We start from the raw sequence: 13,621 nt of genomic DNA on the forward strand, positions 1-13,621 counted from the left end.
AAGCTGTGTAATGAGGTCAGGAATTCCTGAGAATATGCATGGAATGTTCCTCAATATTCTATCACTGATAAAGAAGATATCACAGATTATAATTAATTTGTGAAAAGCTTTTAGCAAGTCCCCATTGTACATTTCTGAGACTTATTTTTAGTTTATCAACAGTTCTTACAGACCACATCAAGCTCAAGAAGAAGGAAAACCAACGTGTAGATGTTTCAGTCCTTCTTAGAAGGAGGGAACAAAATACTCAATGGAGAAAATACAGGAACAAAGAGTGGAGCAGGGACTGAAGGAAAGGCCATCCAGAGACTGCCACACCTGGGGATCCATCCCATATGCAGTCACCAAACCCAGACAATATGGTGAATGCCAAGAAGTGTATACTGACAGGAGCCTGATATAGCTGTCTCCTGAGAGGCTCTGCCAGAACCTGACAAATACAGATGTGGATGCTCACAGCCAATCATTGGAACTGAGAATGGGGTTCCATTGGGACCAGAGAAAGGACTGAAGTAGCTGAAGGAGTTTACAATCCCATAAGAAGAAGAGCAATATCATCCAACCAGATCCCCAGAGCTCCCAGGGACTAACCCACCAACCAAATAGTACACACAGTACACACGAAGTGATCCATGGCTCCAGCTGCATATGTAGCAGAAGATGGCTTTGTCTGGCATCAATGAGAGGAAAGGCCCTTGGTTCTGTGAAGGCTCAATGCCCCAGTGTAGAGGAATGCCAGGGAAAGGAGACAGGAGGGAGTGGGTGGGTGTGGAAGCACCCTCACAGAAGCAGGGGAAGTGATGGTGGGATAGGGGTTTCTGGAGTAGAAATCAATTTGAAATATAAGTAAAGAAAATATCCAATAAAAAAGAATTATGATAATGACTAAGTGCATTTATTTAATGTTTGAGGTTTAGAAATTATTAGAATCAGTGAGTATTTTAATAACTTGTTTATCTTTCAATGTCTGTATGATGTTAATGGCATTTTCTTTGGAACAGAATTATAGAGATTTTCTTTTCTGATAATAATATTGTATACCTTGAATGATTTATTGCATTTTATCATTTGTAAACTGATCACTTGTATTACAAATGTATAATTGAAGTAAATTCTAAATGATAACACAAATAGTTTTGCTTCACAGTCATAAGAACACAAAGAAGTAGAGTTTGCTCTAAAATTTTACTTTGTAGTCAAAGAAATGGCTTTCTTAAAGTCGAAAAAAATGGCCCTAAGCAAGAGTATTATATTTATTAAGCTATTCCTGTTACTAACATGAGAAAAAAATTTCATGTGCTTAAAATCACCTGTCTTAGTATATGAATCAAATTGATACGTGATCCAGTTGAAGAACTGGAAAAAATTTAATGAAATAGGATGTGATATCAGTTAGGAAGAGGACATTCAACTACTGTGCAGGCCACATCATGTTTGTCACACATTTTTTCCTCCATCTTTAAATTGGGTATTTCTTATTTACATTTCAATTGTTATTCCCTTTCCAGGTTTCCAGGCCAACATCTCCCTAACTCCTTACCGTCCCCTTTTGTATGGGTGTTCCCCTCCTCATCCTTCCCCCATTACCGCCCTCCCCCCAACAATCACATTTACTGGGGTTTCAGTCTTGGCAGGACCAAGGGCTTCCCCTTCCACTGGTGCTCTTACTAGGCTATTCATTGCTACCTATGAGGTCAGAGTCCAGGGTCAGTCCATGTATAGTCTTTAGGTAGTGGCTTAGTCCCTGGAAGCTCTGGTTGCTTGGCATTGTTGTACATATGGGGTCTCAAGCCCCTTCAAGCTCTTTTAGTACTTTCTCAGAATCCTTCAACGGGGGTCCCGTTCTCAATTCAGTGGTTTGCTGCTGGCATTCACCTATGTATTCGTCATATTTTGGCTGTGTCTCTCAGGAGAGATATACATCCGGTTCAAGTCAGCCTGCACTTCTTTGCTTCATCCATCTTATCTAGTTTGATGTCTTTATATGTATGGGCCACATGTGGGGCAGGTTCTGAATGGGCATTCCTTCAGTCTCTGTTCTAAACTTTGCCTCCCTATAACCTCCCAAGGGTATTCTTGATCCCCTTTTAAAGGAGTGAAGCATCCGCATTTTGGCCATCCTTCTTGAGTTTCATGTGTTCTGTGCATCTATGGTAATTCGAGCATTTGGGCCAATATCCACTTATCACTGAGTGCATACCATGTGTGTTTTTCTGTGATTGGATTACCTCACTCAGGATGATATTTTCCAGTTCCATTAATTTGCCTATGAATTTCATAAAGTCATTGTTTTTGATAGCTGAGTAGTATTCCATTGTGTAGATGTACCACATTTTTTGAATCCACTCCTCTGTTGAAGGGCATCTGGGTTCTTTCCAGCTTCTGGCTATTATAAATAAGGCTGCTATGAAAATAGTGGAGCATATGTCTTTGTTATATCTTGGGGCATCTTTTGGGTATATTCCAAAGAGAGGAATAGCTGGGTCCTCAGGTAGTTCAATGTCCAATTTTCTTAGGAACCTTCAGACTGATTTTTAGAGTGGTTGCACCAGTTTGCAAATCTACCAAAAATGGAGGAATGAGGTAGAATCTCAGGGTTGTTTTGATTTGCATTTCCCTTGTGACTAAAGATGCTGAACCTTTCTTTAGGTGCTTGTCAGTTATTTGGCATTCCTCAGTTGTGAATTTTGTTTGGCTCTGAACCCCACTTTTCAATAGGGTTATTTGTCTCCCTACGGTCTAACTTCATGAGTACTTTGTATATTTTGGATATGAGCCCTCTATCAGTTGTAGCATTGGTTAAGATCTTTTCCCAATCTGTTGCTTACCATTTTGTCCTAAGAACCATGTCCTTTTCCTTATAGAAGCTTTGTAGTTTTATGAGATCCCATTTGTCGATTCTTGATCTTAGAACATGAGCCATTGGTGTTTTGTTCAGGAAATTTTCTCCAGTGCCCATGTGTTCAAGATGCTTCCCCACTTTTCTTAGTTTGAGTGTATCTGGTTTCATGTGGAGGTCCTTGATCCACTTGGACTTAAGCTTTGTACAGGGTGATAAGAATGGATCGATCTGCATTCTTGTACATGGTGACCTCCAGTTGAACCAGCACCATTTGCTGAAAATGTTATCGTTTTTTTCCATTGAATGGTCTTGGCTCCTTTGTCAAAAATCAAGTGACCATAGATGTGTGGGTTCATTTCTGGGTCTTCAATTATAGAATTGAAGGACATCCACTGGTCTATCTTCCTGTCCTTACCAATACCATACAGTTTTTATCACTATTGCTCTGTAATACTGCTTGAGTTCAGGGATACTGATTTCCCCCGGAAGTCCTTTTTTTGTTGAGGATAGTTTTAGCTATCCTGGATTTTTTGTTTATTCCAGATGAATTTCCAAATTGTTCTGTCTAACTCTATGAAGAATTGGATTGGAATTTTGATGGGGATTGCATTGAATTGTCACACCTCATTTTAACTACCTGCAGCACTACAAAGCACTACAAGATGCTACCACACGGTGTCTTTTCTTCTAATAACAAAATTTTGTTAAATATGTAAATAGGGGAAGACTGAAAAGACTGTGTAAATAGGAAACATTCACTGTATATAGCTTTGGGTATTTCCTCACCTATTCCATTTAATTCTTTCATAAATAGACATTCTATGGTCTCACAAAAAAATCTGGTCACATATCAGAATATCCTATAAAGTCAACCTTCATTAGAAGCATCTCTCACCAGAGTGGCACATTTGTCCATTTCCTGAACCAGCCATAGATGAGGAGCTAGTGTTTCACACCAGCACCCCCTTACATAGTTCAGCATATGACTTAACAAAAGGACACCAGAACTATTTCTCACAATGAGGGCCAGAAATGGATACCCAAAACAATGCTCTTCATTCCTTGGTTACATGAAAGTAGCTGTGAAGTTGTAAACCTAGTAAATAGTAATCAATATTTGTTGAATTGAATAGGATAACAGATATTAGAACAAAAAATTATTAAGAAGAGTACAGACTTGGAACTTCTAGATAATTCATTATTCTCTGAGCAGAATTCTTTTGTTTATTATTATAAAATCTTGTAAATATTCCCAAAGGGCTCCGAGACTAAATAGAGCACACCTTACTAAAGAATTACAAAATGGGTGGAGGGATGGATTTCGTTTTGAAGGCTTTTCTCCTGACAAAAAATATATCCTTTAAAGCATCAAATTCCATGTTCATTCATCGGGAGAAACACCACCCAGCAGGCAAAGATTTTCAAAGCTCTTTTCTTCCCTGTGGAATGGGACGTTTCCGGTGAAGAGATAAAAGACCTCTTTGAACATTTTAAATCTAGACGGGGTCTTCTTTCCTCACTGCCTAGTCTCCTGAAAGCTTCATCTGTTGGAAAACAGACCTCTCATTGAAAAATGCTTTCATTTTTTTAAGACTAAAGCCAGCACAAATCAGATACATTAATCCTTATGAAAAGTATGTTTTTTTTTAAAAAATCCCTTTATATTATGGTGATTTAACAATGTCCACAAATTGGTCTAACTACTAAACAATCAAGCCAATTTTCCTCTTTCAATGATGGGAGCCCTGTGAGAAGAAAAAGTGAAAACCATCTCTTTTGTGTTTTACTTGAAAAATTATATCATTTATCTGAGTCTTCATTCATATTAAAAATTCTTAGCAAAAATTCTTGGTACTTTACCTTAAAGTACAAAATCAGAATAGTTTACATTGATTGTGTCACGACTAATTAGCATTGGTGAGGGAAATAAACTTACAAAGTACTGATGTGTGTTACACTCCTTTCATTGAACATGGTACCTAAAGGTTTTTTTACAATTCACCCAGAAATTTCATTAACTTGTTAATGTGATGTTGCTTTTTCTGACATGGTCATTCTAGAACTCCAGTACAGAACATTTGGGGAAGGAACATGCATGTTACTCAGTATCTGAACTTGATATTCTGTGTATCTATTGCCTGTAAAAATGGAGGATGAGGAGGAGGAAGTGGAACAGGAAGAAGAAGAAACAAGAAGAAAAAGAAGAAAATGATGACCGTGGGAATCTGAAGGAAATGGTTATTAAATTCTTGAAATGAATGTCAACCATGGATAACAAAATACAGTATCTGCAGGGGAAACAGTGGAAATAGTTGTAACTGGGGAACACAGCATTGCTGTGAGAAATGTAGGTAGAGATTGACAAGCCAAACATTATTTGTTTTCTCTTTATATACAGGATAATCCAATTATTCTATTTATTCTATCCTGAAGCCAATTCTCTCTGCAAAGTTACAAGGCTTACATTTTGTTTTTAATGATATTATAACCCAAACAGAAAGACTGATTCTAATTTTAATATATCTTCCAAAGGCAGTGAAATTAAAGGAGATTGAACAGTACACAGGAGCACAAAAGTCACTTGAATTTGCTGGAGCCCATGACAGTCTCATCATTATCTTACTAGTATTTCTTATATTTGGCTAAGCCAGTCTTTGAGATTGCCATTTCAGAATTGTATGCAGATGCTGGTGTTCCCAATCTTTAAATATATGCTCCACAGAATGATAATGAAGTGGTAGTAATATTTACCTTCACTAGAGAAATCATCACCAAATAGTTTCTGTTGCCTCAAATAATAAAAGTCTACTGTTCTATACAAAGACCTGGTTAAAAACATAGAATCAGAAAGAGAATAAGCATCTTACTATTCACTTTATATGCTATAGATTGCATGCTGTTTATCTGATGAGATTACAAAATATGACTATCATATCTATTATGCCAAACATTTACATATATTCTCTAAATGTTTCTGCATATCTCAGAAATAAGGAAACTGAGACATAGATAGATTATAGGTAGATAGAAAGACAGATGATAGATTGATGATAGATTAGATAGATAGATAGAGAGATAGACAGATGGACAGAAGGATAGATAGATAGATGATAGGTAGATAAGATCAATAAATAAATAAATTCTAAGGAACCAAATTGTTCATAAGTGATTCTGTTATGCACTGGAATCTGAGTTCTCCAGTAGTAGACTAGAGCTCCTTTAGACATTGATTGACTGATCTCTGTATTCTCTACCCTCTGGATTCAAAGTCAAGTTTGCATTGGTATATCTAGCTGGATTTAAAGCAAGGTTTGCCTTGGTACCTCCTGCGGAGAGCAGAGATGATAATTGATTCCTGAATATTGTACATATGTGATCAGCCTAAAAATTTTTTTAAAAGAAATATTCTTGTGAATTATTTTTAGAACTCTGCTAACATTCAGCTTCATCTTGAAGTTGTTAGAGGTTAATGTAGAAGCTTACATCTGGTCAAAGTGCAAGGTATTTGTCCCCACAATTACTCAGTTGTACATGTACCATCTAAACTCACTTCCTTGCATGCAAGGTCCACAGAACATCAAGAAGAGTGGATAGAGAGAATGTTAGAGCTGACTGTTGAGCAGTAGAGCTGTGAAACACAGAGTTCTGAATGTCATGGTTGTTGCTTATATCATCCCACATCACCTGTCATTAACTGCACTAGATCACGCCATTTGAAATTCAAGTACAAATTGAGGAGGGCCCACCAATGTTCTAACTTTTGCAGAGGCACCAATAGAAGTTGATGGTTTCTGAAGGAAGGTGAGTTTCTTTTGGTGAACGTGGAAGTTGGTAGGTGCTCATGGAACAGTGGATGTTTGCATACTTAGGAACATACGCATGCGCTAACGTAGAAAAAAGTGAAGGATATGACTTAGGGATGATGATGGAATTGTGAATACCAGAAGGATTTGATGGTAGGTAATGGATGATATATTCTCTCAAAAAATATTGTAAAAATGTATAAAAATTTCCAAAAGTAAATAAGTTTTTTAAGTATCTAGTTGACTCAATAGAATGAGCACTGAATTTTATCTGAAACTATTTCTCCTGATGAAAAGTTACTTCAGTGGAATTATATGAAGAATTATTGAATATTAAAACAAGTAGATGATTATTGACTATAAAATATTATATATTATGTTTCAATTTAACCTCTTCAGAGCCATTAAACCACTGAGAGTTAATTTAGCTTCTATAAATAATTAATTTACTCTGAAAATATTTTTGTTATTGACCGAATCAGAATATTAATGTATACTTCCTTTTAATATTTCTGCTTCATGGAAATTTGTCATATATTTCAAATATCATTAATGAATCTTTCAAATGATCAAGTATGAAATATGAGCTAATAAATACCTTGTACTAAGTTAAAATTTTTATGTGTATATGAAAGCTTTCACATGTTCAAATATTGTTAGTTTTTTACTCAATAAATCATATAATAAAATTGAAAGAAAACTTCATGTATATAAAAACCCAGTTATATTATACGATGTAAGGTAATAAATCTTCCATAAAAATTACAGTTGTTTCATCAATGATAGGTCAAAAATTGTAATATGATTTTGGCGGTATTGCCATAATACTTAAAGTATTTCTTGGTGGAATTGCCTTTTGCAGAAAACAATTCTAAAGTATGCGAATTTTTGGAGCTGTAAAAATGGCTCACTGGTAAAGAGCCCTTGATGCTGTTGTAGAGGACCTGGGTTCAGTTTATAGCATTAGAATTCAGCATCTTCCATTTACCTGAGAATGCAGTTCCAAAGGTCTCGATGCTCTCTTCCTGCTTCCTTGGATATTTCATATATGCATGTTTATACATACATTCAGGCTCACAAACATATACTTAAATGACGGAAATAATTTTTTAAGCATAGGACATTACTGTCTATGTGATGCCAAGCATTAGTCAGAAATAACTTTTTAAAAAAAAGTCTTTGAGGGATTGGGGATTTAGCTCAGTGGTAGAGCGCTTGCCTAGCAAGCACAAGGCCCTGGGTTCGGTCCCCAGCTCCGAAAAAAAAAGAAAAGAAAAAAAAAAGCCTTTGTCCTGGGATGATGATGATGATGATGATGATGATGATGGTGGTGGTGGTGGTGGTGGTGGTGTAAATGGTAGTAAATAATAACCACAATAATAGTAATAAGGAGAGAAAGAAAAAACAGAAAAGTTCTCTTTTAACGATTTCTTAATTTTTTTTATTTGAATGTTTATTTATTTTTTGTCAAAGAAATCCATGCAGAGAAAGAGAAAAGAGTGAAACATGACAACCATGTTCCAGCAGTCAAATGTAAGAAAATATTTGGCACAACTTGAATTTTTTTTTGGCTTTTTTTTTTTTTTTTTTTTTGCAAAAAAGACAATCTATCCTACCACTAAAATTTACCTTCCTCATAAAGATACCATTTGATTTTCGAAAACATAACACGTGGTTAGTCTCCTACTTAATGGCGGTGAGAGGAGGCATACAAGGTAAAAAAAAAAAAGGAAAAGAAAAAAAGAAAAAAGAAGGTGGCTCCCTTTATGTAGGAGGGCCACAAGGTGCTGCAGGGCAGCACAGGCACTGGGACACTGGCAAGTCAGTGCACCAGGAAAAAAAAGCACGCCACGTAGATGGCCACAGTGATGAGGATTTTCAGTGGGGACGGCATGTTCCCCACGCTGTGAGAGGTGGTGATCTCGTTGTCCTTCGATTTCTTAAGATTCTCAAATTTTAAAAAGACAAAATGTGTTACAGCAAGGCAGAAAATTTTGCCCCTAGAAATCCATGTGTTCATAAACAGAGATTAAACAGTTTTAAGCTTTATCATCTTTATTGTATTGTATTACTGTTTTGTCTACATATAGGTACACTGCATATTCATGAGGCTGGTTCTTGTAAAGTCAGAGAGGATGTCAGAGCTCAGGGAACTAGAGTGAGGAAGAGTTGGGAGCTGCCGCATGGTCGCTGGAATTGAACCTGGACCCTCTGGAAGAGCAACAGGTACTCTTAACCACTAAACCATCTCTCCAACCTGAAGATTGTTTTCAAGAATTCTTTATTGAATATAAATTAAAGAACTATTAGCATTTTGATTAGATACGTTTACATGACAGAAACACTAGTCATCTGTCTTAGTATTTCAACACTAAAACAAGAACTCAGGAAAGTGGAGAGGGAACTCAGTTGAGAGGGAAAAATGTACTTTTATAACATTAAAATATTAAGTGCAGAGTAAAGGGGGTAAATAGAAACTCAGATGACAGAAAAACATTAACATTGTTGCTGCATGTGATTTTAGAAGTTACCTGCCCGCAACTTGTTGGCTTCAGTACATTCAGCAATGTTTCCATTAATTCCCTGCGTTTAATTTGTACCACCCACAGCAGTTTGCTGGTCTCTGGATGATTTCTTTCATTATTTGCTATACTATATGGAATTAAAGCAACTCTACTTCCCCATACGTTCTACATTAAAATTTATAGACATTGTCTTACCATTGATTATTCATCATGAAAATATTTTCAATAAGTATACCTTAAGAATTTCATAGATGGGAATGTTCTAATTTGGGTATATTTATATTTATAACTAGATAATGATAAAATATCATTTTATTTATTTGAAGAAACAAAACAACCAATTGTCAGTCGTGGTATACAATTGTATTTGGAAATCAAAATTTCTCTTTAGAAAAATATTTAATTATGTGTTTTCAGCAGACAGAATGTAATTAGAACAATTAGCAATAGGCTGAATAATTTATCTTTAATTCTTTGTCAACCTGACCTTCCAAGTACAGATTGAAAGTTATATTGCCATCATGTTTCCTGAATCAAGAGAGTATTATACGTGAACTACTAATGACATGTACTTACCTGCATGGAAGTCTATCCCCACAGCAAAGGCAGCTCCTGATATAGGCATCAGAGCATCCACTTTGTCTCGTGGCTCAAGAGAGATCCCCCGGATCCCTTCATGGACAGAGTACATAAGAAAAGATTCTACACCTAAATGGAGGGAAAAGTGCTCAAAATGAGTACTTCACATAACAATACATTCATATCATTTCTAGAATATTAATTCATATTTGTAAATGTTTTTTAGCTTCATATACATAGTCATACAGATCCCAGTACTGTAAGGTGTATAAGCCAAGGCCCTGAAACTCTGTTGAGCACTGCATTTTCCAGAGGATCTCATAGATCACAGGCCCATCTTAAGAAACAGATAGGGGAAGCTAAAATTCTCTGTCAGCAATGTCCTTGGCATGAGAAGATCATTTCCAGAATGTCTGTCCTCACAGAAAAAAGAGCATTCTGTCTATCTAAAACCAAAGTATGTACTTGCTACTGAAAGTAATGGCTTTTATTTACACAACTCCATCATTGATGCTGTTGAATTTGACATTCAGAGTTTTAAGGGGACACAGTCTACTCCTTAATTCCTTTAAATTCAAATGGGCAAAGTAATAAGGTATTAAGTTTGCCCTTAATACATTTTTGAATATCATAAAATATCTGACCATATAAAGATGTTGTTGCAAAATAAAAGCAGACATAATCTTATTACCAGAAGTTCATGAACTACCAGAAGTTCATATACTAACACTTGTACAGTTGGTAAAATATTGGAAAATAACTGACACACACATGCTATTAAAATAAAAGTATTTATCTTTAAATATGTCTATTACTGTTAAATCACAAAACTTGGTCTTAATGGAAGTATTTGTGCTTTTAAAAAAACTACAAAACAAAACAAAACAAACAAAACCAAACAAAAATACTACGCATTCCTTTTCTGTGCCATGTTTTCTGTACTGGTCAAGAAATACAGAGTAAAACCCCTTGTTAGGGACAGACAGATAGACGAATCACAGATGGACAGACAGACAGAGGGCCAGGGAGACAAATTGGCAGATGGACAGACATAGATAAACATGTACCCCCACACAAACCAAACAGACGGTGACTACAGATAGAAGGAACACAGAAAACACATGGTGAACTCAAATTTACTCTCACACTTGGTCTAAATTATTGTAAGAGAGAGACTGTTTAGTCTTTGGTGAGGTACCACTGTGATTACTGCCCTAATAAAAAGATAAATTTGTGCTTCTCCAGTTGGCATCTGGCCGTACTCAACTAAAATCTTGGGGAACCTGTTGACGGATTCAGTAAGCATAGCGCAGTCAAGTTCTTGTGAGTATGTACCTTGGCATGACATGCGGTTCTTCTGGAGATAATATCCCACTGTACACATACAAGTCCTGGTTGTTTCAGATGTTGGTAAGCAAAGCTGAGAGCACCCACCATTATTTACTTGGCAAGAATTGCTGCCTGTAGAGAGGGAAAACAAAACAAATGTCAAAATAAGAAAATAATAAAGGACATAGGAGATTTATTAGGTATCAATCATGTAAGCAAATACTTATGTCATTTGTTTCTAAATACAGTTGATTTGATATGACAGCTCAGCCTTCCAAATAAATTAAAGTAGGAGATTATGATGGAATTCTGCCCTTCAAAACAATAAACTGTCTTGCAAAGGCATATCGAAAAGCAAAAAGAAATTAAAGTTTTCATTAAAAACTGTCATTAATAATTTAATCTCTGGCGTTTGTGTTTTGTTTGCTGAGACATGTCTGACTAGAACCCATGATTGTCTTGCCTTAACTTCTCAAGTAATGGTTTTCTGGGCATATGCCATCATGCTCTCCTGTTGGGGACCTTAAAGATCTTGTAAGATAACAGAGAAAGGACAAGGTTTCCTTTCTGACTGAAACGTAGCTTTACCTCTAAAAGTACAGGATATATACATATACACACATTTTAAATTTATTTTCAGAGGCAAAGAAATTATTTTCTGTATTCCAATGAACATAATTCTTCAAAAATATATTTTAAATGCCCCCAAAAGTATCATGTAAGTTATTGGTACATTAATTTTTCTCATTGTTCATTCCTATATGGTGACAATGACAAATATTTGTCAGGTAATCCCAGGTTGACATCCTATTCACATCTTTTATTGAGTTCATTAAGCACAATGGGCTAATTAAATCCATAGTGTAATATTAAGTAATTTACATTCTACACTGTAAGTTCATTGAATAGCACATTTTTACAACATTTTTATTGATCTAGGACAATGGGCAATGCTATTTAGTGGGCTTGAGCTCTGCGATGAAGTTCAGTTAATCCAGTGATCGTCTTAAAGCACACTGAGACTTGTATCAGTAGGACTCTACTGGAGATTCCAAATGCCAATCCATTTCATTATTTCTCATCTTCTAAATGAAAGACAGTTGAACACAATTAAATTGTTCAATAGAATCTGTCACTATCCTTGTCATTTTTGAAGTGTGAAATATTTTCAATTTGGGAGATTGCCTATCAGGAGATTGAGCACATTTTCAGCCCATTTCTTTATCCATAGCTCAGCAATATTGAATCCATTAGAAGTAACTTGAAGTTTTAAAGCAATTCCGTGTATCTCCTATGTGAGCTATAGAAGGTAGGTGACTAGCGTCCTATGTTCCCAAGGTGACTTAATGAGACAGTTCAGATCTCTGAGGCTTTCATCAAAAAGGCAACTACATTAGCTACTGTGCAGGAATTCTAAACGGATGATGCACATGCTTCATTTTATGAAATGCATGTCAAGACACGTTATGCTAATGCTATTCCTTATACATGTGCTTTACATGAGTGTTTTTTCCAGCTAACATTAAAGACTGAAGCCTAGGAAGAAATAGTGGCATTTCAACATGAAGTTTAAGGGAGCTGAAAATAGACTGAGGAAGAGAAACACTATGAAGTAGGAGGATATGAGAAATTACATTCATATTAGCAGAAATATGGGAAAAGTAGAGAACAGAACAGCAAGTAATGGAGTGTTGTTCAAATACAGGGTAGGCAGTAGAGTTTATACTTATTTATTGATAAATAAAATTCACATAGGTTAACACACTTGTAAAATAACAACATATATTTCACATATAACCTCTGTGGAGAGAAAATGTAGAGAATAATAATGAAATTAGTCATATTTAAAGTATTTTCTTTTAGGATATAAATACGCAAATAGGGAGTGATTGTCTTAATTTTAATGTAGTCATTTTGTAGTGATTATCAAGCTAAAAGCAGTAGTTTGGATTAATGTTTGTGGTGAGATTGATGTGAACAACTCATACCCCCAATGACAAGTGGAGCTGCAAAGTCCATTTGACTAAAAAAACCTCAACTCTCCAGTGATCTGTGTCAAAAATGACAAATGAGGCAGTTAATTGTAGTTTGAAATCCAAGGAGGTAATAATGTTAACACCTTAAAGAGCCCTAAATTGCTCATATTTCATTCTAATGAAGCTTTCAAGCCACCGACAGTGATTCTGTTAATGGCATTGTCTTTCAAGCAGATGGTTTTATCAGCATTTTGCAGTGAGAACTGTGTAGTTGTGGGCTACCATGGATCTACTTGTTAAAGTTTTCATTGGAAACTTTTGTAGTGCATATAGTACCCAGTGCCATCTATAGGATAAATTCTTTCAGGTAATAGAAGTGTAGCTAGCAAGAGTAGAATTGAGAATCATCGCAACCCCATGAAAATATTGTCAGATCACTATTGACAAAACTGATAGGCAGTTTTACAAGAAGTGTGTATTGCTCACGTCTTGAAAGAGCAATGTAATCTTACCTCTAGGCACCTTGTTTGTAATTGCTTCTTCCTCTCCCTTTGTTTCATTAAGTGC

The 13,621-nt window shown here is 35.8% G+C and overlaps 1 protein-coding gene across 2 annotated transcripts in view; it reads right to left on the bottom strand.

Annotated features, from left to right (window-relative positions):
- The window catches only part of Lrp1b (LDL receptor related protein 1B), a 2,085,328-nt gene that overhangs the window by 582,385 nt on the left and 1,489,322 nt on the right, over window positions 1-13,621 (bottom strand). For both annotated transcript variants that reach the window (XM_087654909.1, XM_087654910.1), the window contains exons 34-35: window positions 11,085-11,210; window positions 9,747-9,878 (exon numbers count right to left, since the gene is read on the bottom strand). In XM_087654909.1, the coding sequence (XP_087511035.1) occupies window positions 9,747-9,878; window positions 11,085-11,210 (258 nt within the window). The remainder of the gene's footprint in view (window positions 1-9,746; window positions 9,879-11,084; window positions 11,211-13,621) is intronic.

This window comes from Rattus norvegicus, chromosome 3, assembly GCF_021556685.1.
Source record: "Rattus norvegicus strain SHRSP/BbbUtx chromosome 3, alternate assembly SHRSP_T2T, whole genome shotgun sequence".
In the NCBI taxonomy this organism is placed as follows: Eukaryota; Metazoa; Chordata; class Mammalia; order Rodentia; family Muridae; genus Rattus; species Rattus norvegicus.